This window comes from Colobus angolensis, unplaced genomic scaffold (assembly GCF_000951035.1).
Source record: "Colobus angolensis palliatus isolate OR3802 unplaced genomic scaffold, Cang.pa_1.0 Scaffold14, whole genome shotgun sequence".
NCBI lineage: Eukaryota > Metazoa > Chordata > Mammalia > Primates > Cercopithecidae > Colobus > Colobus angolensis.
In genome coordinates this window covers 13,256,294-13,284,094 of record NW_012114488.1, presented here as the reverse complement: position 1 = coordinate 13,284,094, position 27,801 = coordinate 13,256,294, and the positions used below count along the sequence as shown (strand labels likewise).

Genomic DNA, 27,801 nt, shown 5'->3' with positions numbered 1-27,801 from the left:
CCGGGATGCCAAGGTCGCAATGAGCTGAGATCGTGCCACTGCACTCCAGCCTGGGCGACAGAGTGAGACCCTGTCTCACAAAAAGGAAGAAAAGACATCTAAGATGAATTTTTATTTTTGTGCCTCAATTACAGAAAAAAAAAATCAGAGCTGAAAACGGGTTGTATCTGGTATCATTAACGTTATCTGGAAATGGAAAAGTCTGATAGCAGCTGCCAGTCTGGCTCATTTTTAAAAGTTTTCAGCACCCGTCTAGAGGTAGTTACAATTATTTCCAATAGGTTTTATGACTCCTGAGGGCAGCCATCAGCAGTTCTTTTCCAATCAAAATCATCTATTTTGCTGTTTTGCGAGCTGGTTGAAAATTACCATGTAGCTATGAAAGAAACCATATAAAACAAAATTAGATATTAAATGAAAGCACTATAAAAATCCAACATGTTCTTCTTTTTGGAGCAAAAACTGCTAAAAAGTAAATGGGGCCAGGTGCAGTGGCTCATGCCTGTAGTATCAGCACTTTGGGAGGCTGAGATGGGTGGATCACCTGAGGTCAGGTGTTGGAGACCAGCTTGGCTAACATGGTGAAACCCCATCTCTACTGAAAAAAAAAATACAAAAATACAAAACTTAGCTGGGCATGGTGGCAGGTCCCTGTAATCTCAGCGACTCAGGAGGCTGAGGTAGAAGAATCACTTTTACAGGGGAGGCGGAGGTTGCAGTGAGCTGAGATCGAGCCATCATACTCCAGCCTGGGTGACAGAGCAAGACTCCATTCCAAAAAAAAAGACAATGGGATAATCTCATTTTTCACTTTGAAAAAAAAAGTTTTTTTCTTCTCAAATTGAAAGATGATCGGCCGGGCGCGGTGGCTCAAGCCTGTAATCCCAGCACTTTGGGAGGCCGAGATGGGCAGATCACGAGGTCAGGAGATCGAGACCATCCTGGCTAACACGGTGAAACCCCGTCTCTACTAAAAATACAAAAAACTAGCCGGGCGAGGTGGCGGGCGCCTGTAGTCCCAGCTACTCCGGAGGCTGAGGCAGGAGAATGGCGTGAACCTGGGAGGTGGAGCTTGCAGTGAGCTGAGATCTGGCCACTGCACTCCAGCCTGGGTGACACAGCAAGACTCCGTCTCAAAAAAAAAAAAAAAAAGAAAGAAAGAAAGATGATCCAGGTAAACCCCACTCTAAGTTGAGGAGTGCATTGCAACAGACAGATGACACTCCCTAACTGTACAGACCCTCTAAATATTGAAGCTCACTTGATCAAACATTTCCAAATTCATGTAAGTGCTACTTCCACGGATAACAACTCACAAATATGGAAACAGTAAACAAAGAATTGGAATTAGGCAAATGATGGCCACTACACCTACCGTACAGTTCATTTAGAACTGAGTTTGCTTATATCAGTATCTGGACCTAGTAAACCCACAAAGTAGCCATTTACTTATACTTTCATTCATTCATTTTACAAGTGCCCAGTTTGAATTTGATGCCCACGATGAGGTTTATAACATAATTATCATGATCCTTTCCCCCAATGAGGTGGTAGAATGCAAAAGGGCTAAGTAAACAGGAAACATCTATTAAGTGTTTTAGAGGAACCTGGAAATAAGCAGGGAGGGGACTACAGGCTAGTGCTCCAGGAATTCAAAAGAAAGAAAGATGATGTAGAGTTGAAATCACAGAGGAAGTAACACTAGCCCTGAACAAAGGTAAGCTTGAACTTACCAGGAGGAAGAAGGGAGAATATTCCCATGGGGAATTTTAGGCATGAATGAAAATTTCATGCAATGGGGTCAGTAAGAAATCCAGCCTGAGTGGAGCAGGAGGTCCCATTGTGGAAGAGAAAGCAGGTGACTGGCTTCATTAGGGAGATGAGATCACACAGGGGCCAGACGACTGGGGATTAGAATCTGGTCCATTATAGAACATGGAGACACTTGTTATTAACCAGAAAAGAAAATGACGAGATAAATTGTTCTGCAGGGTGAATTAGGAATAGGAGGCTTTGAAGATGGAAAGATAAACAGCCTATTAACTATGATCCAGGAGGAACTGGAGTGGGAGGCCTGGTCCCGCTATGTCCCACACAGCAGCAAATGCACAAAGAAAGAAGGGCCGAAGGCAGCCTTTCACCTTCCGAGCCCACACTCGGTGCCTGCACTCCTCAGAGGAGCCTTCCGCACTTACCAGGGGGCCATCTGAGAGCCTCCACACCGCATTCGATTCCGGCAAGGACTGTTGGAGAACCACAAGAAACCCTTCCCTGAAGGAAAACCAGAGACTCTCCTACTCTTCGTAGAGAATGGGAACCTTCAACTTTGATTCCTAAACTTTCCCGACATAAGTGACTTCAATGTGGCTTTTTGATTTGTTTCCTAAGACCATTCAGATACTTGGAATGTTCCTCCTTTTTACCTTCTCACCCTATTCCTGCGATCCCGTAGTTATAGATTCTCCTAGTGCCTCTGGTCCAATACCAGGCATCCGTCCACTAAGTAGCAATGATGTCCCTGGGCAGTCACGCACAGCCTGCTCATCTATCTTGTATACATTAAAGCCTTATAATTTCCTTGTCTAGAAGACTATGTAACTAATATCTACCAGACTAAAAATAAATCATAATGGATGCCCATAAAGATGGGGGGGATGAAATGTGAAATTGATCCTAGACCTTCTCCATACTGATCATGTATTTATGGCACCGAAAGAAAAGTCCTTGAAATCAATCGGCCTTGATTTTTGTCATCCTGCCTGTATCTCTGGGAGTACTATTGTTTTAAGGATCTGTAAGGAAGTAAAGATAGTGTAATAGTCTATATCAGGAAAAATGATATTTTTTATCATAGCAATTGACTATCCTAGGAAACACTACCCGGTTGGTTGCAGCAGCTACAGTATCTCCCCATCACTGACTCACCTGGAACCTCTCTGCGGATGATACAGGGCTAAAGTTCTTCTGTAGGTAGCAAATGTTCTGCTACCTTCTGCTCTCGCTGTGATGACATGTGACGCTCAGACCTCTCTTTCCGAACCTTCCCGCCATCATTCTCGCACTTCAGCAGATTCTTACTTCGATTTCTCTTTTTCGGGATCCCAGTATCACTCACTGCTTACATCATTTCACTAAGTTTTCTCACCTCTCAATACCTCGATTTTCTCCCCTGTGAAGGAGAATAATAATAGTATTTAGCTCATAGGGCTATTGTTAGTTTCAAATGACCTAATCTTTGTAAATGACATGATATTGTTGTTATTATTACTCCACCATGAGATAAGACAGCAAGAAATAGATTTAACACAGACAGCTGGATTTGACTCTCTGTTCCTTTTTTGAAGCAGTCTGTTCACTGAATCATGTTGGCCAATAAGAAAAGAGATGAGCTTTTACTTCGCAAGCTTGAATTCAGCTTAATTCAATGATGACTGAATCCATTGTTATAATTATCCAGTAGAGGGATAAATGGATGAACTCACCTATTTTTCTTCGTATAACTTTCAGGTCAAAACAGTCATTAATCAGAGAAGACCCTAGCTTGCTTTTTTGTAGTCTTGACCAAATCATTATCAATTGGTATGTAAAAAAGAAATTAACCCATATAATTGATCTTTAAAAGCTATATAGACTCAATGAAATAGCAGAATGTAATAGCATTTGGTGTAGGGGGTCAACAAATAATGAGTTTTGCACAGTGCACTCTTTCTTAACTAGAATTAATTATATAAACATTTGGTCTTTTCAGGTTTTCTTAGAACCTGACTTGTCACCTGATTTTGATGCTTATGAGGTTTCTGACTTACTTTGAAGAATTACATAGTTGCTTTGTGATCATCTTTTCAGTTGAAATACAGGCATCCATTGAATAACTGTCATTTCTAAATGCTTATTCCAAAGTTATGTTGTGTGATATTATAAAAAGTAATGTTAGGTGAATAGAAACCAGAGAGTATCCAAAGTTCAGTCTTTATTCAGAGACAGTAACTGAGATTCAGAGACGTTAAATAACCTGCCCATAGTTAAATAGCTAGTGAATTATTGAATATTGTAGCTACTAAGTTATGGAAAATTTTATCTCAGGCTGTTTGCCTTGAAGTCCAGTATTCTCTTCACTATATCAGTATGACCCCATTGTTACTGTTGTACATTCTGTAGATAAATGAATCTACTTTGCAGTTGGACAACGACAATTGTTTAGAAATTGTCATTGTCTATCTGAGGAAAATTTAGATATTGAATTGACTGTTTAGGCCAAGATTCATGCTATCTCCAAGTGACCAACGACCCCATTCAGAAGATGAAAACGTTTCTTCGAGCTTTTGGAAATATGATGGCTTAGTAGCTCAGTGCTTTAGTGACCCAGCCTTCAGTGTCAAGAAGAGAGAAAGAGAACGAGACATCCAGCTGGGAATCGAGGGCTTACTTCAAAGCTTTTATCTTCAGAGGAAAGAAATCTTGTGAATTTCATTAATGTCAATAAGATCTGAGAAGATTTGAAGTGGGTGAACCCTTGGGCATCTCTAGCATGCCAGATGCTGTGGTTATGTGGTTATCGTGAGTTTTGGTTGAAAAACCATTGCAACTTCGATTCACACACCCATGAACCATGACTTTGGAAATATCCATCGTGAGGTCATACTTCAGGGAATGTGGGGAACCTTCAGTTTCCAAGAGGACATGAAGTCAGCTAAGGAAGCCGTGGCTAAGCATGGCCCAGACACAGAAACACCCAGGATTCCAAATGGGGCAATACCCATTATGGTTAAGGGGGAGAAAAGTTGAGTCCCCTCAAAGTAACATAGCAAAGCTTAAAAAATAGAGTGAAAGAAGCATTTCTTTAGGATTCTAAAAGCAGATAACCTCACAGCTTCTCCCCAAAAGACTCTTCTCTTACTCATTGTTAAAAAGAAAAAAAAAAGAATTTGATCCTAGGTTTTCCCCCTCCTGTTTCTTTTCTTTCTTACTCTTTCTCCTCCAGAAAAGACCAGATTGGAATTCATAGCTGTTTCCCTATAATTATCCAAACTTTACAGGAGAAAACTCCTATTCTAAATCAGCTAAAGCTGTTTCTATATAGTAAATTCAGTCCACGCTAACCCAAACAAACACATTTCTGGCAAAACAAATGGCGACAATTTAATCTAAGTGTTTAAATTGTAAATATCTTAAAAGATAAAATATACCTGTAGCCTTCCTTTTCCCCTTTCTTAATTCATATTTAAAAAACTCAAAAGCAATCATTTCTAAATTCACAAAGGGAAAATGTGGCTGAGCGTGGTGGCTCACGCCTGTAATCCCAGCACTTTGGGAGGCCAAGGCGGGTGGATCACTTGAGGCCAGAAGTTTGAGACCAGCATGATCAACATGGCAAAACCCTGCCTCTACTAAAAATACAAAAATTAGCTGGGCATTGTGGTGCACACACCTGTAATCCCAGCTACTCGGGAGACTGAGGCAGGAGAATCACTTGAACCTGGGGGGCGGAGGCTGCAGTGAGCCAAGGTTGCACCACTACACTCTAGCTTGGGCCACAGAGTGAGACTCCGTATCAAAAAACAAAACAAAACAAATACAAAGTGGGCGGGGGAAATGTATGCAGAATAATCCAACAGAGAATCTGTGAAGGCTTAGCGTCATCAAGAAACATGATAATAATATATGCAGTGGGTTCCACCTGCACATACCTGCCAAGGCCTGAGCCAGGCCCCCGGGACTCGCTTCCTTGCTCACCACAGCGGAAGACATCACTACAACCCAATCAGAAGAAAGCCAGCTTTAGCTGTGACTGATGAGGTTAAAGGTTACAAGTCTTAACAGGTGAAAATCCTTTTACTTGGGCGTTAAAGCTCTTGAAATTTTTTAGTTCAGCATTTGAGAATCAGAAATATGCCTTTTCTGGTCCGGAAAGAAACTATTTGATTTCTTCTGTCAGCATTTTGTTGTTGTTTAATTCCACTCAGTGTTGTTTCAACGAGATTACCTGGCCCCATTGGGGAACACAGGGCAAGGCGATTTCTGCAGTCGGCTTGATTCCGACGAAAGCTGGGTAGGGAAAGAGCTTTGATCTGGCCTGAGTTCACTCAAGTGCAAAGTGGCTAGCCAGGCAGCAAATGCTTCACATGCCACCGGCCCGGGAACAGCCCTAGACCAACGGCGGTGCGGCTGAACCGCGACGCCTCCGCAGCCATTTATTCCAGAGCCTTGGTTTTATGGCTGTCACTCAGTCTTGGGTGCGTGGAGAAAGTCAGTCTGCCTGAGTCAATGTCTCTTGCTGCCTGCGGCTAAGGTGAATGTTGTTCTATCACGATAATCCTCACGTATTTGTCTGAGATAGTTGCTCATTTCTACAGCCATTTCTACAGTCTAGCTAGTGTGTACCTGGGAGGTAACACAAACCATTTTTGTTACTGAGCATGGTGAGTTGCATCATAAAATTCAAGCTTCGGAAAGCAGATATTCGGCGTGAAGAAAGGCTGGTAATGATGGTTTTATCATCATCTCAGTCACCTCTTCACCATTTCCTGATTCACTTGGGTGGTTTTTAATGGAGTTTCCCAAGTTAGTGTTTCCTGGGAGAATGTTTGGTTCGTTGCCTTCGAACAGCCTCCAGCTCTTCAGGCATCTCAGGCAGGAGAGCGTGTTGGGGCCGGGACTCTCTTCGCGTGGACCTGACAACTCTGCCTTCCCCAGTGCGGTCTAGCTATTCCCTTTGAGAATGCGATGCTGCTGCTTCAGCCAGGACGTTCTCAAAATTAACAGAAGGGCTTCCTTCCTGAAATCGTGCCTATTTAGGATCTTCTTAGTCATTACGAAAAAGCATAGATAGAGTTCATAAATGACTTCATCGGTTCGGTATCAAATGAACAACCCTTCAGGCATGTGGAGTGAGCAATCTAAAGGAAGCGTTTGTTTGTTTAATTTTTCCAGTGCCTTCAATAAGGCTTTCATTTCCAAATAACCCTTTTGTGTGTTGCTGTTCATACAATGGCTATATATTTACCATTTAAGAGTATTGCCCCAAAGCATAAGAGTGAGGAAAATCCAAATCTGAATTAAACTCTCCCTGAGCCTCGCAGTGGCCCTCACACAAAGTCTCCTGCTTTTCGTGTCTCAAGGATCCCCCAGTGTCTTGACTACAACGAACCGTTCAGAGTTCTCAAGACGCAGGGCTCACTGGCAAGCAAAGCGCCACGGGGGACGCACAGCGCGTGGAGGCTCTGGAAGGAATGGGGTGCCTGGGTCCAGATGTACTTCCATGGGGGAGAAAGTGACCACTGCATCCTATAGGAAGCGTGGCTAATTAGGCTTCCTCAGCTGTATAGCAAGCTCCCCGGAAGGCAAGGGTCTTTTTTGTCTCGCCTTGCCCTATAGCACAGAGTAGATGCTTAGTCTACAGGGAGGACAGCCTGTGAAATAGCTGTAGCTGCTGCCACGACCCACGGCGTGCTGCAGGACGGAGGAGCAACGCGTCAGCACACGTCCCGGGAGTGAGGTGGGAAGACCTCGCTCTGGCCACCAAAGCTGTCCTTCCTTTCTGGCTTTGCTTCCCTCACCTTCGATCTTTTCCTTCCTCCTGTAATAGTCATAACTAAAGAAAGTAGAAGAAAGAATGAAGTTTGCACACAGTCTAGAATTGAACTGGAGAATACATCATCAAAATCCTATGTCATCCAAGCCTTTTGCTGGTCCGTGTCCACAGAGTGACGGATATCTTTGTGAAATGTAAGTGTGTCAGGTGCAACTCCCCATTGCGGTGGCCCTCGGTAACAAGGTGTACGACTGTCCCTTCACAGCCCCAAGCTGAGTTCAGCAGCAGGGAGGATACCATCGCTGGACAAGAGACCAGAGACTGGGATAGACACGTGCGTCCTAGTTCTGAAGAAAATGGCATCCAGAAAGAGAAAGCATCCAGTGGGGACAGTTTAAGGAGGTTTAGATAGAAAAATGAGTGTGCATATTATTCATGCTTAAACAAACTGCTTACACCATCAAAAATACCAATATCCAGAGGGATAAATGCACTTAAAATAATTCTTAACCAAAAACAACTTTCAGGCAGTAGGTCGCATGCCTCCTGCATGGAGGGATCTTCAAGAACAGAAACTAAATCCTTCGTTCTCCTCTGCCTGCTTGTCATCCTTCCAGAAGCACCAAGTCTGGTTTAAACCATTGCTTTCGATCTATTGGTTTGATTATAAATAAAACATATCTTTTCCATCATTAGTGTATATTTTCTAGCTGCCAGACATAAATCCACTCCTTGCTTTCTAAATTGAAATGTCGTTTTCCTAATCAGAATTGGCAATTGTAAATAACCGTTTGGGTTTATTTTTTTTAATGTCCTATTCTCACAAATGTATTTTTGAACAGTGTCGCATGTATTTAAAATGGTGAGTTCACACTTAATCACCTCAATTTCAGGCTCTCAAAAAACTGTCAATATAGCAGGTTTGAAATGGAGACCTCATGACTCACCTGCTTCTCAACACAATTAGACTCCAAACCGTGCAGGGTCATTGTTTCAGCATGAAAAGTAAGGGAAGTGTTCCTTTTTTGGCCTTTTCTCTACCCCAGTGATACACATTCTGCAACCACAAAATATTCCAACTCCAACTCACTTTTTGAATAAGCAACTCCTATTGTGGTTTGTTCTTTTATCATTTGCGGTTATACAGTGTGGAAAAACAAAAAGCTACATAGTTTACTTACTCCTACAGTCAAATATTTTTTAAAAAGTAAGAACGTGAGATAAAGTTCTGCTTGTCATTGCTGCCTTCTGGGGCAGTGGAAAAGCAGGTGCCTTAAGCTTTCCGTTGTGTGCAGATCTTCCACGCCCTTTCCCTCTATCAGGAAAATATGTCTGTCTCCTGGTCTATTGAGCTCTTGACCTTCTGACTAATACACCAACAAAAGGCACCATTTATGAGTGACTAATGTATGTATCTTTGTCCATAAGGAGCTTGATCATGGCTGCCACAACTCAGCATCATCACCAACTATCTTTTACGTGTGCCCTCCAGGGGTTTGTGCAATGGGCTGTCTGCCCTCTGCAAACAGGCCATGCCACCATCTCCCTAGGTCCACCTCTTTCATACCTAGGAGGAGTTTATCAGCTATAATTTGGAGAGAAGGGGCACACAAAGATGAGCCCGACTCTGAGGGGACATTCGTCCCTGCTTTGGTTGGAATCCTGGGAAGCTGAAGTTGTTTCTATAAAGCACGTTCCCTGCTGCTGACCTCCCCTGTCACGCAGGGTTCTCCCGCCAGCACCTCTGTTGAAATCCCCTGTTGCTTTTCGTCCTGCCCACATTCTTCCTTAACATCTTTTCTTTACACCTGTAACAAATGTCAACAACGCCTCCTCCCAACACAAGCTTCCTCCTCCTCTCTCAATCCAACTCAAAGCCCTTCGTGGAAGGCTCCCTGCAGCGGCGCCACAGGGCTCCATCTCTCCCATGCAGCCATTCCCGCCTGCACCTTCTCACACCTCAGAACACCATGTCAATCTTAAGAAATACAGACAGAAAAGCAGTGGACGTCAAAGGTCTATCTGTTTACATTTGTTTTTACAAAGTTTATCATTGTTGTTTTTGTAAAAAGCAATAGGGCAAGAACACTTTTGTTTAAAAATCTTATCTTTTGTTTATCTGATATATTCTTTTTGTTTTGTTTGTTTGTTTTTGAGACAGGGTCTTCGCCCAGGCTGAAGTGCAGTGGCGCAATCATGGCTCGCTGCAACCTCGACCACCTGGGCTGAAGTGATCCTCCTGCCTCAGCCTCTCAAGTAGCTGAGACTACAGGCGCATGCCACCACACCTAGCTGATTTTTAAATTTCTTTTATAGAGATGGGGTCTTGCTGTGTTGCTGTGTTGCTCAGGCTGGTCTCAAACTCCTGGTCTTAAGCAGTCCTCCCACCTCAGCTTCCCAAAGTGCTGAGATTACAGGCATGAGTCAATGTATCTGGCATCCTCTCTCTCTCTCTCTCTCTCTCTCATTCATACATATATATATGTAAAAAAAATTTTGTTCTATATATTTGAATATTTGGGATGATCAAACTTTAAATAAATTGAAATCCAGCTTTACCTGTGACAGCACAAAGACGTGTACTATGAGGAAGGAAAAACCCACCTAATCGCAACGGCTTTGTGAACCATTTTAAGGTCATTTATTATGAATAAATGACATGCACTACAGTTGTGTGACTCCCAATCTGTTTTTTTTTTTTTTCTGAAAATCAGTGATATATCTGCCTGCCTTCACCCTCACCAAAAGAAATGAATAAGGATACCAATTTATTGTAGGTATATCACAGAAGACAGTGATATTTCCCTAATAAGTTTCTGGAAACATCAAGCAAAAGAACTGCTTCCCTATGCTGTGTAGGATTGTAATTGTTATATTTATTCTGGTCTGAACCATTACTAAGTCTTTTTTAAATGTCTCAGATGACTAAGGAAGAATAAAAGGTTGGAAACACCATTTTTCCCTCTATTATTTTCACATTCAAACAAAATAAATATTGTGGGTCTACAATTGAAATATGAATCAAATGAATTCTTTCTCTAGTGAAATGTACATTTTCAAGTTGCACTGAAGGTCCCTGGCCCCGTGGCACCCTCTAGGCTTGAGCTGTCACCCTCATCCTACTGGGTCCTCCCAGCCCACCTGTGCACTTTCCTTCCACCACAGATAAGGCAGGACACACTCATGACTTGCTTGCTGGGAGAATAAATGTCGTTGAAGCCCTTAGTTACCTGGGAGTGGAATACAACAGAAAGCATGGAATGACTATCGTTAGAGAAAACAATTGTGGGATGTCTACACGCAGAATGGAAGCTAAGGGGCCCCATTTTTGTCAGACTCCCTCACCCTTGGTAACTCCTGCAGCTTGGATGCAATCGCATATCTCTTTTCTGAGGGATTTGAGATTGAGTTTGTGGTATAGGGGAGAGGCTGTTAGCCATAGGTTCCTGGCCTTTGAAGGCCACTTCCCTCGTAGCACTTGAGAGGCAACTGAAGTGGTCATTTCCAGACCCTGCAGCTGACACACCTCCCTGGACTTGGGGACTCTAAAACTAGCAGTGACACAAACTCCCTGCAAAGCCCTGACTGACAAACAGCTGCATCCCAGCACTGAGTGATCGTTCGGGAGCAGCCAGGGCAGGAGAAGCAGCTTCCTCCTGTCCCACCTGCACCTGGAATGAGCAAAATGATTTCAGGGAACTGAACACTTGGGTTATGGGATTCAGGAGAAAGAGTTTGCCATGTGTTCAAAAGCAGCAGGGTGGGGGCTAAGCCTCATTCCAAAGCAGATCCATTTTAAATCACACGGAACAAACAGCCTGATCTCACAATAGACTGTTCCTTCTAAGTACGCTGTGCTGTGATTTCAGAAAACTCAGGGCCCAAGAGAACACTCTGTATATAATAGATCAAGAAAGAGAGTCCCTGACTTGTCCTCCTTCTTGTAACTGTGATTCACTCGCTTTTGTTTACTCCGTTATTCCTTTATTTTAGATTATTTTTCATTGGCTCCAATTTGGGAGTTGGTATTTTTGTATAGTTGCCACTGCTTTTAAAGCTCCTCAAGATCGTGTAAAAATCTTGCATGTTTGTGTCTCCTAATAAGCATTCAGAGGAAATGCCTAGACTGTGTAGGACTTTTCGGGAAATTGCAGAGAAATAACTGCCCTCTTTGTGTGTTTGCATGCACCAGTGAACTCCGGAGATGGCATTGACTACAGCCAGCAGAAGAGGGAGAATATTGGTGACTTGATCCAGGAGACGCTGGAGGCCTTCGAGCGCTATGGAGGAGAAAATGCCTTTATCAACATTAAGTACGTGGTCCCAACCTACGAGTCTTGCTTGCTAAACTAACAGTGGCAGCAGCTGGGACTTGAAGCCTCCCCTTGGTGTTGGGATCATCTGTCTCTGCTGCTTTTAGCATCTCATTCCTTGTGACTTCCACAGCTTTCTTTTCTACAGCTGCTAAAATAGTGGCTTATGGGCCATTGGACTGTTAGCCCTATTGAGAGCAAGGCTTTCCAATACATAAATAGTGCCTGTTTCTTAGATTACAATAGTGTACTGTGCTTATTTGTTCTATGAGAAGAATTGCTTCTTTATACAGCTCCGACAGAAGCAGGAGTCCGAGTTAAACCTTCAGTTGTATAGACAATAAACTATAATTTTCATACGCAATTCAGCAATTGCTGTTCTGTGTGTGCCTGCCCTGGGGGTGATGTCAGAGGTTGTAAGGGAAGAGTTTATGCTGACTGCTTAATAGGTGTTTGTCATGGAAGAGAAGCATCGGTTCAGCAGTGCCTCTCTAGCAGCTGTGCGGAATAATGTGCTTTGACATTCAATAAAACTGTTGAATCTATATTCCAATTACAGCAGGAAATTTTTGCAGCCCGTTATAACCTCAGCTACAATTGTAATTAATGCCTTTAGCCTACTAGTGATCTGGGCTTCAGGGGCTTTTCAGTTTCTATTTGGGTGCAGGTAGGGGAAGACTGGGGAGAGGACGGGGTCAGGGTTACGTGTGAAATGTAACTTGGCAAATATGTTTAAAAAAAAGAAAAGGCTAGCTTGAATCCTCGTCTCTCCATATGGCACACTGCATCTCAGGACCTGGTGTGTTATTGACAAAGTGTTATCTGGAAGTTTGTTTAGGGTTTTTAATTACTTTTGAAAATGACTTATGTGTATCTTAATGATTACTCCTTGAAACAGATCAAAATTCTTCCTTGGCAACTCTTCTTCCTTGCTTACTCCCACTAGTTGGATGACTTCTCATAGCACCATGCAGTGGGTCTGATGGCCATATTGGGGGATTTTATTGAGACCAAAAAGGAAAAAAACAAACAAACAAAAAAGACAAAAGACATGCACTTTTTCATTCAATTGAAAAAGAAAAAAAAATGCCCAAAGAGAAGGGCAACTGTAAGATAGTCAGCCCTGGATCGCGGCTCCTCAGACACGTCAGATGGGAGCTTCAGGCATTTGAAACTTAGCCCAGAAAACTTCATAAAGATGGAACACTGACTTTGCACACCTGAGAGATGCTGTAACTGCTTAGAAATACATAGCCGAAAGTATCTTGTTCCTGTAGCAAAGTGAAACTTCTGCATAAAAGTGAAGAAATGAGTCCAGGTATGGTGGCTCATGCCTATAATCCCAGCATGTTGGGAGGCCAAGGCGGGTGGATCAGGAATTCGAGTCCAGCCTGACCAATGATGAAACCCCGTCTCTACTAAAAATACAAAAATTAGCCAGGCGTGGCAGCATGCGCCTGTAATCCCAGCTACTTGGGAGGCTGAGACAGGAGAAACGCTTGAACCCGGGAGGCGGAGGTTGCGGTAAGCCGAGATCGTGCTGTTGCTCTCCAGCTTGGGCAACAAGAGCTTAACTCTATCTCAAAAAAAAAAAAGTGAAGAAGCGAAATGTGTTTCTCCATGCACTATGCATCAACCTCCAAACTGTTTTCACTATCTAAGGCACAAGTTTCTAAAGGCAAACACCAGTTTTGAAAATGAGCTCATCGTTCATTTCCCCTTATTACTGTCTCAGCATGTGAAATCTAGCAGCTTAGGAGCTACCATCCAGTTTCTGTCAGCATTGTCTACGGTGAAGGAAGAGGCATGATTGGATAAGACAAATTGACTTTGTTTTTTGTCTTTTGTTTTTTGAGATGGAGTTTCACTCTTGTTGCGCAGGCTGGAGTACAATGGCGTTATCTCAGCTCACCACAACTTGTGCCTCCTGGGTTCAAGCGATTCTTCTACCTCAGCCTCCTGAGTAGCTGGGATTACAGGTGTGCACCACCACGCCTGGCTAATTTTGTATTTTTAGTAAAGACGGGGTTTCCCCATGTTGGTCAGGCTGGTCTTGAACTCCCAACCTCAGGTGATCCACCCGCCTCGGCCTCTCAAAGTGCTGGTATTACAGGCATGAGCCACTGCGCCCGGCCAACAAGTTGACTTTGATGCACAATGTTTGGTAAAGGCACAGCTAGAAGTAGACATCCGCAGATTAAAGCAGGTTATTCTGCAAACTATGACATTCAATTGCGTCCATCAGCTGGCATCAGTGAAACAATCAAAAGGAACACCAAAGTCTGTAAAGTTATTAGTTAGAAGGATCACGGCTTGTTGGCGCCTTTGAAAGCTGGTACTGGAATGGCTCTGAGCCAGCTCTGCTGGGACAGGCAGAGGCAGCTCTGACCGCTCACTCTTCATTATACTCATGAAAACTGCCTGGTATAGAAGTAAGAAGACCTGGCAACTTAGCCAAGAGCCCCAGCTTTGGAATTAAAACATCAGGCTTTGGCCGGGCACGGTGGCTCTTGTGCCTGTAATCCTAGCACTTTGGGAGGCCAAGGTGGGCAGATCACCTAAGATCAGGAGTTTGGGACCAGCCTGGCCAACATGGTGAAAACCCCATCTCTACTAAAAATACAGAAATTAGCCAGGCCTAGTGGCAGGCCTAGCTACTCGGGAGGCTGAGGCAGGAGAATCGCTTGAACCCGGGAGGTGGAGGTTGCAGTGAGCTGAGACTGTGCCACTACACTCCAGCCTGGGTGAGAGAGCAAGACCCCGTCTCAAAAAAATGAAATAAAATCAGGCTTCATTGACTAATTCTGTCATTTATTTGCTCTGCTGCCTTGAGCAAGATATTTAACCTCTCTGAAACTCCCACCGCCTCAGCTGTGAAGTGGGGATGCCCCCTGCGTGCTGTAGAGTCCTAAGCGGTAGGGGTAACCTATGAAAAGTGCTACCAGAGTTTCTGATACCTGTCGAACTTTTATTTCAAAGAAAAACAGGTACAAAAGATGACTAGTGTCTACCCGGGCAGAGAGATATGTATTTGAAAACTCCTCAGACAATATGATGCTTCCTATGTGGCAATGGTGAGTTTCTTGTGAAAAGAAGATAATTTTGCAGAAACCCAAAATAACTGTATAGATAGGATCATGTTCTCTGGAAATTAAAAGGCAAAATAAAACCCCAAAACCCACATTTTTGTTGTTTTAATAGAATTAGAAAAGGCTACTTTTTCCAATGGTCAGCCCACCCAAGTCTGCCTTCTAAAATAATACCCAGATCTCCAGCCAAATAACTTCTGATTAACTCCACAGAGAAGGAGGAAATGTCAGCAGGTTTCCGGCCTCTGAGCAAGACAACAGCTTCTTCCACCTGCTACGTTTATACACTGAAAGCGCCTTTCAAAGACAGCTAAAGGAACGGAATGATGAAGAGCGGGAAATACTGGGGACTGAGTATTAGGCAAGGGTTTTTGTTTGTCCTCTTAGGACTGTTACTTTTACTCGAAGACACCAAACAGGTGTTAAAGTCAGTTAAGGGGGAGGCAAGGAATGAGACCTTGGACGCCAGGGTAGAGGAGCTGGGTGGGAAGGCTGGGCCTGTCACTCGGGAGCTGGACAGCCTGGAGCGAGTCACTTAGCTTTCCTCGCCTGCAGGACAGCCTCTATCCCCAGGTTACTGCGAGGACACGATGATAGATACTGCGGCGCAGCGGTTCTAGTGCAGGAGTGGGAACCCAGCAGAACTGCTTTTGAAGTATCTTTCCACCACTGAGTAGCTGTCCTGTGACCTTGGGCAAATTATGTAAATGCTCTAAAACTCAACTCCCTCATCCAAAACTGGGCTGTATGATGTCGACCTTGCAGGTTGGTTACTAGCGTCACACATATGCATGCTTGTCCAGGGCTCCCTGAGGTCCATGGCTGGGTACCCGCGAGGATGGAGGGATGTTCCTGGGGAAGCAGCCAACCAAGTGCCTGGAGAAAACACGTGCTCTGTCATTGTGTAGTCCCCTAGGAGAGCCAGGCTCTAATGTCTGCTGAGCCCCCGTAGGCCGGGATGGGTGGTCTCTGGTCCCCAACAGGCCCAAGTGAGACAGATGCCAGGATTTGCAGCCCACACACCCTCCTGGAAGTCATCTCCATGGGCACACTCCTCACTATGAGAGTATCCTCCCTGGCCCATCGAGTGGGAAGAATGGCACATGATTTTTATGGCCTGACTCTATATGAGAAATGTCAGTCCAAAACGGACGTTTTTGGAGTTCAGGCCAGGCGCGGTGGCTCACACCTATAATCCCAGCACTTTGCGAGGCTGAGGCAGGTAGATCACGCGAGGTCAGGAGTTTGAGACCGGCCTGGCCAACATGGTGAAACCCCCATCTCTACTAAAAACACAAAAAATAAGCCAGGCATGGTGGCGGCAGCCTGTAATCCCAGCTACTCAGGAGGCTGAGGTGGTAGAATTGTTTAAACCTGGAGGCAGAGGTTGCAGTGAGCTGAGATTGCACCACTGGACTCCAGCCTGGGCAACAAGAGTGAAACTCCATCTCAAATATATATACATATGGAGAGAGAGAGAGTTAAAAAACTCTGTGAAATGGTTACATCCTTAGAAAATATTATTTTCAAAGCTGAAGATATCTTAAACAACAATAACAAAAAAAAACCCTTAAGTTCTTCTAGGGTTGACCTCCATGAGATCTCTAGCAAAGTTTCAGTATAGGTCGTGGGACATCTCAGACTACTAATTTAGAGAAGCTAAAACTAAAGAGTTTTAAGTCTGTTTCAACATGCACTGCCTCTTTTACTTCTTTTGGTTGTTTTGAGATGTTCATCACGAGCCTTTTGCAAGCCAAAGCTGGGAGGCTCAAAGATGGATCTTCTTTTAAAGAAGTAATATATCTGGGGAAATGCCCCATGGATATTTTTCTAAATATAAATTTCGATTCTCCGATAGGATTTTAAATGGAGTCAAAAGACTCAAATGCTTTCTGAACAATTCCCTCTATGAAAGCTTCCTTCGTTAGAAATGTACCCGTTGATCAAAGTTTGTCCAAGATGTGACGTTTCCAAGATACAAGGAGTCTTTGCTTTCAGCAAAGTGAAACTGACTTTGACCAAGTTCCCATTCACACCACGTCGATTCATGTCCACCAAACATCCAGGGCCCAGAGGGACCTTGGCGGTCACACAGCTTGTGGGTCAGCAGTGCCTAAGTCACACAGAGGTAACCAGGGCAGTACCCATTCTCCAGGATCTGCCACCTCCACACAGGTGCCCACTGGAGGCTTGCTAGGCAGCTCCTAAAACTCCATATTCTTTTTCTGACCAAGATAGAAGAGCTTTCCCAAGCACAATCAACCCCATTTCTATTAAAATCACCTGTTTGAAGGGACTTAAACTTTCTATTACCTTTTGTACACTAGATTCAGTATTTCTTTGCTCTCCAAGGGAAACTGAGGAAGTCTCCTGTGTGCTTGGAGGGAAAGGTCACTTTATTTTATTTATTTATTTTTTTTTGAGACGGAGTCTCGCTCTGTTGCCCAGGCTGGAGTGCAGTGGCCGGATCTCAGCTCACTGCAAGCTCCGCCTCCCGGGTTTACGCCATTCTCCTGCCTCACCTTCCTGAGTAGCTGGGACTACAGGCACCCGCCACCTCGCCCGGCTATTTTTTTGTATTTTTAGTAGAGATGGGGTTTCACTGTGTTAGCCAGGATGGTCTCAATCTCCTGACCTCGTGATCCACCCGTCTCGGCCTCCCAAAGTGCTGGGATTACAGGCTTGAGCCACCGCACCCGGCCGAAAGGTCACTTTAAAATGGGCACTCTATTATGATTATTTGTAATCATGACGTTGTAATACAAAAGGAACTATCAACCTCCTCTCTGTCCTGCAATGGGAAGACAATAATACAAGTATACTTGGCTTAATCAAGAGCACTTTGCAACAGGAAGATACGTATTGGTGTTGAATCAGATTCTAAAAATATCTTCCATCATCTTTGTTTCTTTTGCAGTCTTAAATGTGTGAATGCATGCAAGCTGCATGGGAATCCAAAACAGAAGTCAAGGTTTGTTTTGGAGAAACCCTAACTAGCAAACCCTAGTTTGCTCTCCAGTTCAAGTGCTGGTGATGATATTAAAGAAGCATGTAGTAGCTATAGAAGAAAGTTTCTGAGATTCCTTCCGTGGCTGCCTCAATAAGGAATGATTCTATTCCTTTTGCTCACACAATCTTATCCAATATTAGATCTCACTACTGATATAGCTGGGTTCTTCTTACAAGTAACTTGGCAATTCCCCAATTCCCCTAGCAGTAGTTAATGACATGGACAGATACATGGTGGGAAGTGCCCTTTGCACACTGATTGATTTACATTTCTCTGTTACAGAGGTTGGCTTTTGCTTTCCCCAGTGGGAATATTTGTAAGGTACTTCGATTCTTTATTCGTTTTTACTTCGCCAAGTAAGTTTAAATCTGGGTGAAAGGATTTGTTCTCTTCCTGTGCTTGATAAGTGTAGAAATGTATTACTTTAGTTTCTTTTTTATTTAGCAATTATTGGGAAATATTCCCCAGCCTTGCCTTAAGAATCTGTTGGAAACTCTGCACCCTCTACCCAGATAAGCGCACATTACACACAGTATTTTGAAGACAATTTCAGGGCCTTTACAGATGTTGCAATTCCCATCTAAGAAATGGCAGTGCTTCCATTAAGAGAAGGAGAAGAGAGAATGTACCGTCCACCTGCTTAGTGACAACAACCCAGGGAGCCTGAGGGCCACTGCAGTAAGGACAGGCCGCGTTGTATGGGAGGTCCGTGCATGCTGAGACTGGATTGCTCCTTCTCAGTCGCCTTTGCTGCGTCCCTCCCCTCTTCCTCACCTCTAAACACTGCAGGCCTCCCAACTCGAACCCCCGCCTCACCTGTTTCCACCAGGTGACCCCACCAGTCCGGCGGATTCACATGCCGTCTGTGCACGGCTGATTCTCACATTTGCTCTCTGGCCCCAACTTCCCCAGGGCCTGCTGGGCATTTCCCCCAGGATACCAAAGAGATCGATCCAAACCGAATGCATGGACCCACCTGCCTCCCGCCACTCTCCGGCCCCCGCACCCTCCCCACGCGGAGGGCTCCAGCTCAGTCAACAGGCGCTCACGTCCCCACGGGGGCCAAAATGCCAGGATTCATCCTCTTTTCTTTCACGTCTCCACCCAACCCAGTACAAATCCTGTGTGCGAAACCTTCAAGATCTGTATCTGACCAAGTCCCAGCCCCTCCTCCTCGCTCTAGTCCAGGTCCCCGGCTCCCCTAGCTGACCCCCAACCTTGCAGGGAGTGGCGGGATCCTCTACCCTGAAATCAGTGACCTTTTAAACGCCGGTCAGGTTCCCATGTTCTCAACCCTCCAACGGCTTCTGCTTCCCAGCTGGGGCACATTCCAGACCTCTGCCGTGGGTGACATGCGGCCTGAAGGATGTGGCCCTGGTTCCTCCTGAGCCGTTTCTTCCTGGCAGCATTGGGCCCCTCCGTGGGCAGAGGCTGTGCCGGCCTCGTCCCTGCTCCACCCGCAGGCGCAGCATATCCTCCCCACAGAGCGATGTCTGGACGCCCCCCACGGTGTTCACTGAGTCTCCTCCCTCCCCTGGCCTCACTGTGGTCTCTGCTAAGTGTCCCTACCTCAGAAGGACCTTCCTTGACCCCATACCTCTTAGTCTCTGTCCCTTATTGCTTTACTTGCTTCAAAACATGGACAAGTGTCTGACTGCAGTACCTATATGCTTGATTTTAAACTTATTTCTTTATCGTGTGTCTCTACCCTAGGGCGTGAGCTCTGTGAGAGCAGGGAGCTCCTTTCACTATGACATCTCTCTGGCCAGGAAGCACGCCCTGGGCCTAGTCAGCCTGCAAAAGACATTTGTTGGCTGGGCGCAGTGGTTCACACCTGTAATCCTAGCACTTTGGGAGGCCAAGGCAGGTGGATCGCCTGAGGTCAGGAGTTCGAGACCAGCCTGGCCGACATGGTGAAATCCTGTCTCTACTAAAAATACAAAAATCACCCGGGCATGGTGGCACTCTTCTGTAATCCCGGCTACTCAGGAGGCTGAGGCAGGAGAATCTCTTGAACCTGGGAAGCAGAGGTTGCAGTGAGCTGAGATCCTGCCACTGTACTCCAGCCTGTGCACTGCAGCCTGGGCGATAGAGTGAGACTCCATCTCAAAAAAGAAAAAAAAAAGGGTGATGGGGAACATTTGTTGAAGAAATGACTAAGCAGCCCTTATAAAAGGGTTCAGACAGGCCATAGTCAAACAAGCTTGGCAGAGAAGCAGAGGTACCCTCGTACCCCACCCTCCTGTCTGACTTAGGCAGGGGCGCTGGGCCTTGCCCTCCTGTCTGACTTAGGCAGGGGCACTGGGCCTTGCCCTCCTGTCTGACTTAGGCAGGGGTGCTGGGCTTTGGAGGATGTCCTGTGTCAAAGGTAGTGCTGTCTTGAGGGAAGAATAATCAGCCCAAGGTCAGATTCCTTGGAGACACTCAGGCTTTGGAAAACACAAAAAGATGCTGCTTTCGTGGAGAAAGGTGCTCATGATTCTGTTTAAACCAAGTCAGAGGAAAGTATTTTAAATATCCTCCAAAGCTTCCAGAAATGCAGGACCCACCTGTTTGTTCAAAGACAGACCAACGTGCTTCTTGTGAGCTGCAGCCTAAGCAGGGGTCCAATGCAGACGCCGTGTCACAGACTCACCATCTCCTCCGTACTTGCCACTGGGCTCCTCCGGGGACCATGCAGGACCTGAACTAGATGATGGTCACTGAGGCTGCAAGCCAGTGTGCAGACGCCTTCCAGACACTCCCCCGCCATCCAGCGTGCCCTGCAGGGGACTCCATGCAAATTGCCTCAAAAGGCCATTTACATTCACATTCTCAGTGAGACCAAAGAGAAGGAGACCAACTGTCCTGACCCCTCTGGCAACCAGTTGCCCCAACACACCCTAGATCAGCGGTTCTCAAAGTGGGTTCCTGGGGCAGCAACCTCAGTGTCACCTGGGAGCTTGGGAAGAGGAGTTCATGTTCCCGGGGCCCTCTCTTGAGCTGCTGAATCTGAAACTTTGGGATGGGGTCTGTCAATCTGTGTTTGGACAAGTTCCCCAGTGACTGTGACACACCATGAAGTTTGAGAACCACCGTTCCAAACCAAGGCTTCTAACTGGATGTTCATTCCCAGCCATTTGGAAGGCTCAGCTGAAAGCCAGTGAGCCAGAAGCCAGGGCTTCACGGATCCTGCTTTCCAGAGTGGCCATTCCTGCAATGTTCCATTAGGCAATAGGGCTCTTCAGGGAAATTAATTGAATGTAGGCTTCAGGAATCACTGGAAACCTTCAACTTCCCTCATCAGGGAAGCTGATGTCTACATCGTCCTCAATCTAGAACAAGAATAATAGGTGTACCTTAGCAAAATGTGGTTTCAGTCCATCAGTAAAAAGCCAGTATTGTAAAAACCTATTATCTTTGCTTCAAGTGTTATAAAAAAAAATAATAAAATAAAGGCTTAGAAGTCTCACTGTTCAACATGGCATTTCCAAATAGTCAATGTAATTGTCATCTTTATATTTGAAACTTTTTAAAAAAATGAATCATTTCCATTAATACAAAAAGAAAACTTTCTAGTGGAGGCTCAAAATTCAAAGAATCAGGATCAGTTCTTCTAAAACGACTTACATGTAATCTCGTTTGCCAGACGCTGAAGTAAGATGTCTGTATTAGCATTTTCTCCACTGCTGCAGGTTTCTGTCTCTGTGGGTTCCTGAAAGCAACCTACAGCCAAAACTATGTCCACATACAGCAAACCCACATGCCACTTGATTTCATTAAATGCATAATAGGGGCATTCTAGAACCAGAGCTTTAAATGGCCTTTTTGTCTCCTTCCTCATACATCTGGGGCAGTGAACATGACATTAAAATGCAGCCAGAGAAATGTCCCATAAAGAACTTTATTGACAAAAAGGTAAATTTTTAATAACCTTTCAGTAGGCTTCATTCAAGAGGGGGGTAATATGTCATATGAGTAGGATTTTTACAGCTCTCGTAGGAATTCCCTGTATTAAAAGAATGTTTGCAGTTTAGAGAGAACCCAACTGCAGAACATTCCTGAACGGTGACAATATTTGTCTCAATCTAATATTATGTGGTGGATCTTTGTTTGTGGAGAGTGGAGAGGCTATGTCCTGCTAGAGTGATTTTCCCATCAATTCAGGGCTCAGCAAATATGACCCAAACAACCAAATTGATTAAAATGCTTTATTGGGAAGGAAGAGATTGAGTCTTGGAGACATGCTTCAATAGCTACTCACGTCACCAAGACGGCAAAGGCCACATAGCTGACAAAATACCACCGCGTCTCACAGAAGAGGCTGAGGAGTCCTGGCCGAATAATGCTTTATTCTGGAAAAGATCTGTACGAATCTGCACAGCAGTGAAAATGTGTGGACGGCTTCTGTCTCTTCAGCCGCAAGGGAGGCCACCCTTCATTGCAGGAGGGAGGCCCACCCTCCCCACTATGGTTGCTGTGGAGCTCAGAGGGGTGAAGGCATGTGGAAATTCACAGCACCATGCCAGCCTGCAGGACTGGGAGCGTAGTTCCCACTGAAGAGCAAATACTGTACTGTTTTTCCAAAAAAAAAAAAAAAATTAAAATCTGAATCCCAATGTTTGTTCACAGCAGGGCTGTAAAACAAGTAGACAAAGATCTCAGGGGGCTTTGTGACAGCATGGTGGATTGGAGTTAAAAAGAGGTGGTGTCGTTTGGATGCACAGATAGTCTAGGCCAGCCTTGTGAGCAGAGAAACAGGACTCCAATCTAAAACACAAAATGAGGGCTAGAGACGGGTGCCAGGCGGAGAGTAAAACCCTTTGGTTAGGATTCCAGGCCGACTAAACTGCAGCTCTGCCTGTTACTCTCCAGCCTCACTTTCTCCATCTAAAAAATTGGAGGGAGGCATTAGAGGTATTTCGTGAAAATCACTTAATACTGTGCTGACACTTAATCTTTCAATAGAAGATATGTGAAACATATAAATATAAAATACGATATAAATAGAGAATAAACAAGATGAACAGAGGCCAGGCACAGTGGCTCATGCCTGTAATCCCAGCACTTTGGGAGGCCAAGGCGAGTGGCTAGCTTGAGGCCAGGAGTTCGAGACCAGCCTGGTCAACAGGGTGAAATCCCCGTCTCTACTAAAAATACAAAAATTAACCGGGAATCATTGTACGCACCTGTAATCCCAGCTACTCAGGAGGCTGAGGCACAAGAATTACTTGAACCCAGGAGGCAGAGGTTGCAGTGAGCACTCCAGCCTGGGCGACAGAGCAAGACTCCATCTCAAACAAAAACAAAAACAAACAAAACAATGTGAACAGACACCTATACACACCACTCTGAAATCCCAGACAAGCTCATCTTAGATGATGTGGCCATTCGGATCATCAGGGGGAACAATGCTGTGACCAGCCTGCCTTCTGTGACATGGCACCAGTTTCCAGTGTCATGCAGATGTCACAGCCCTGACCAGGTCCCATGCACACCATGGTGGCCAGGCCCGTTAGTTTATGGCTCTGAAAACCAAGGCATGAAACTTTTAATGTTTTCCACATTGCACACCTGAGAAGAGATGTTGGGTGTTAGTACAGAATACCAGAAAGCATTTCTTTTTAGCCACAGTGAACGTAGACTCCATTACTTTGAAGTTTGTTTCCTCCGCATTTTATTGATGAAAATGTCAGCTTGGTTCAGTCCACCCTTCAGAGACGTGTGACTTCTTTTATTCACAAACACCCCCCCATCTCCTTGCTGCCATCAGCCACACTGAGTATGTTCTGTTTCCTGTGTTCCAATGTTACATTCTTTTTTCAGAGACCTCTCAGTTCCTCCTGGTTTTTAAAACTTGATTGATCATCAGTGGCTGGACAAACACTTTTTAATTTCCCAAGAACCACAGACAAACACCAGGGTGAGAGGTCACCGGGATTTAATCACAGATGAGATTTAATCTGTTTATTTTTAGCTCCTTTATGAAAGTTGGAATTTTTTTTCCTTCAAAGCTACATAAGAAACCCTACCTGCATGGTTGGTGTGTGTTGAGAACGCCACTTATCCTGTGCTTAGAGGGTTCTGGTGAGATTGGCTCACATTTCCTTGACCTGACTTGGGATAGAAGCTCACCATGGCCATGCCAGCCATCTTCCCCTCCCCAGAAGTGAGGTGATATCATTTGGAGATTTATCCCCACCCAGTCTCATGTTGAGATATAACCCCCAGTGTTGGAGGCAGGCCTGGTGGGAGGTGCTTGCACCACAGGGGCAGATCCTTCATGGCTTGGTGCTGTCCCCACTATGGTGAGTGAGTTCTGGAAAGATCTGGTCCTTTAAGTGTGTAGCCCCTCCCCCATCTTGCACCTGCCCCCACCACGTGACCTGCCTGCTCCCACTTCCTCTCCTGCCATGAGTAAAAGCTCCCTGAGGCCTCCCCAGAAGCCCAGCAGATGCCGGCACCATGCTTCCTGCACAGCCTGCAGAATCGCAAGCCAATTAAACCTCTTCTCTTTGTAAATTAGCCTGTCTCAGGTGTTTCTGTACAGCAGTGTGAGAGAGGTGCAACATATGAGAACACCCTCCTGAGCAGTGCCCTCAGGGAGGGAAGGACACAGGGAGTCCCCGGCCTGTGCACCCTACCCACAGGCCACAGTCATGGCTCTGTCATGGCGGTCTCTTTGTGGTTGGGTATCTGGGTCTTCCTTGCTCTCCCATTTCCTCTTCTGCTGGGTTTGAGCCTCCTGGTTGCTCACAGGGCCACTGCCCCAAGGCAGCGGGAGAGGAGCCTAAAGCAGCCTCAGGAGCAACTGAGGGCCTGGGACGTGTGGGTGGACAGGGTGAGCAGAGGCCAGAGGCCAACATGAAGCTCTGGGCTCTCTGTGGAGATTGTTACGGCTGCTCACAACAGCCTGTTGAAGCAGCTATGTTGTCTGGGGTAAATACCCGGGGTTCATTGTCTCACACCAGGAAAACTGAGGACACAGACACACATGAGTTTAGGAATGGAGGTTTAATAGGCAAAGGAGAGAGAAAGAAAGAGAAAGGAAAACAGCTTTCTCTCTAGTGAGAGAGAGGGGACTTCTCAGAGGAAAAGGCTGGCCAGCAGATGCTCTGGATTTTATAGTCAGGTCTGAGGAGGTGGTGTCTGGTTTACACTAGGGCTTACAGATGGGTCCCATCAGGTATGACATTTATATAGCACAGGGGGAAGGCTGGCCACCCCACCCTAATCTTATGCAAATGAACTTTCCCGTTGGCCAGGCCATCTTGTCTGCCCCTTGCTGTACACATGGCTGACAAAGAGAAGGGAAGATGGAGCCACCATCTCGAATGTGACTGGCACAACTGCCGTCATCTATGTCTGCAGCTCGATTTTACAGGCTGCTCTTTATTAGAAAGGAAAATAATTTGGGCCTGCTTTTCATGAAAAGGAAAACCATACTGAGGACTTCCGTACCCTCACTGTCTGCCTAAGTAATTTCTTCTTCACTCCTGTATCACTGTAAGGCAGACATCACTTCCATCCTAGAAGAGAAAGCCTGCATTCGGGGAAGTGAAGTGCTTTGCCCACTCCATCTGTCCACCACACACCAGCCTAGAGCTGGTGCCGCAAGGCCCGGTGTGTTCTGCAGGCTCCAGGAACAGAATCCCACCCGCAGCCGCAGGGTGCACACCCAAGGTCCTGTGTGACAGTGAAGCCCGACTCAGGGCTGCTTCAATGCCTAGGACCAGGGAGACGTTCCTGCTCTCCAGAAGCTTCAAGAGGAGTGAATGGCCACAGTCAGAAATGCTCAGGGACTTCCATACTGGGCATGAAGTTGACCCACCCAACCCCAGAGTCCCTTACAACCCTAACATTCCCTGAGTGCATGCAAGCAAATCGAACAGTTCAATAAGTTGGCTGAACTGCACCAGGCGCAGTGGCTCACACCTGTAATCTCAGCACTTCGGGAGGCCAAGGTGGGTGGATCACTTGAGTCAGGAGTTTGAGACCAGCCTAGCCAACATGGCAAAATCCCATCTCTACAAAAAATACAAAAATTAGACAGGCATGGTGGCGCATGACTGTAATCCCAGCTACTCAGGAGGCTGAGGCATGAGAATTACTTAAGCCCGAGAGGCAGAGATTGCAATGAGCCAAGATGGTACCACTGCACTCCAGCCTGGGCAACAGCGTGAGACTCTGTCTCAAAACAGAAAAAAAAAAAGTTAGCAAAACTGTAAAGAGCAGTTTATCCAAAGGCCGAAGCACGGGGAGGCAAGGACACCTTCAGCTCCCACTCCCCCTGAAGTCAGCATATCCCGTCGCCACGCCATCCAGCACTCTGCATCCCTCCCCTACTCTACCCTGCAGTCAGCATCCATCCCCACTTCCCTGCAGCCAGAATCTCTCCCCCACTCCCCCTGCAGTCAGCATCCCACTCCCCCTGCAGCCAGAATCCCTCCACCACTCCCCCTGCACTCAGCATCCCTCCCCCACTCCCCCTTTCAGTCAGCATCCCTCCTTGGCCCTTTCCTTTCTGCCTTTCCTCACCATTCCCAGAAAAGCAGGACAGCACTGTCCTGGCTCAGAAGTGTCCCCTGGTTCCCATCTCTCTGTGTCCCTTTCCTTTCAGGTGGTGTGAGGGTCCCACTCTGAGCTAGGATGTAGGAAACAAGAGTTTCCAGGCAGGCACTGCTACCGAACAGCTGGGAGGTCTTGGCCAAGTAACTTCGACTCTCTGGACCCGTTTCCCCATCTGTAAAATGAATGGTGGGGCCAGGCTTGATCTCTGAAGTTTCCCCCAAGCACTGGAGTTGGGACTGTGATCTGTGATCTAGAGAATCGGATGCTACTTCTCCCACATAGCATTTTACTACCATCTGCCTTCACGGGCCTTTGGAGAGGAGGAAATACAGCCAAGGCAACTCCAAATCTGGGGCACTCTCTGCAGGGGAGGCAGCTGACTCCTGGAGTGGGATCGCCCCGCTGAGATGCTACAGGTCGCCTCCCTCCCCTGGCTAAAGGCTTTCTCAGGGAGGAAATGGGATTTGGCCCAAGGTTGTCCGCGGGGGCCTGGGAATGAGTCACTCCAGAGTGTGGCCCTTGTGGAGAGAACCTGTGCCAGCTTCACCCCCTCCCAGTGTTCTGGGGCCCCTCTGTCAAGGCGGCTTTCTCCCAGGCTGAAAGGGCCCTGGCGCTTTCTCACAGCTCCTCTCTGCTGGGAGCCCCGCTTGCCATGGCCACCACGCCAGGAGGCTTTCCATGTTTACTCGCTTTCTAGCCCATGAGACTTTTCTCTTCTCCCTCTAATCCTTTCTGGCCTACGCAGGCATCCCTGAGAGGCCTCAGCTCTGTCCTTAACGACCCCGCAGTGTGGGACCCCATGCTGGCTCTGTCACACAGAGTGGTCTCCCATCTTCCTCATTATTTTCCTTGCATTTTCCAACTTATTTTCTCTGGAAAATCTTAAAATTTGAAATGCTGCTTTGTGGGGACAGTTTCAAGTTTGGGTGGAGCAGAGCACCTTATTCTTATTTGAATATGATAAATCTTTATTATAACTTTTGTTTTAGTGTCAGGGTACCTGTGCAGGTTTGTTCTGTTGGTTAACTGCATGTCACAGGGGTTTGGTGCACAGGTAATTTCATCATCCAGGTAATAAGCCTAGTACCCAAAGATATCTTTTCTGATCCTCTCCCCTCTTCCCACTCTCTGCCCTAAAGTAGCCCCGGTGTCTGCTATTCCCATCTTTGTGTCCACGTGTTCTCATCATTTAGCTCCCACTTATAAGTGAGAACACGTGGTATTTGGTTTTCTGTTCCTGCATTAGTTTGCTAAGAATAATGGCCTCCAGCTCCATCCACGCCCCTGCAAAAGACACCAGCTCATTGT

At 45.9% G+C, this 27,801-nt stretch overlaps 1 protein-coding gene across 1 annotated transcript in view; it reads left to right on the top strand.

Moving 5' to 3' along the window:
* The window catches only part of PACRG (PARK2 co-regulated), a 579,784-nt gene extending 567,572 nt beyond the window's left edge, over positions 1-12,212 (top strand). Inside the window, exon 5 of the mRNA XM_011934982.1 lies at positions 11,724-12,212. Within this exon, the coding sequence (XP_011790372.1) occupies positions 11,724-11,884 (161 nt within the window). The 3' untranslated portion in view covers positions 11,885-12,212. The remainder of the gene's footprint in view (positions 1-11,723) is intronic.
* Positions 12,213-27,801: the final 15,589 nt, after the last annotated feature.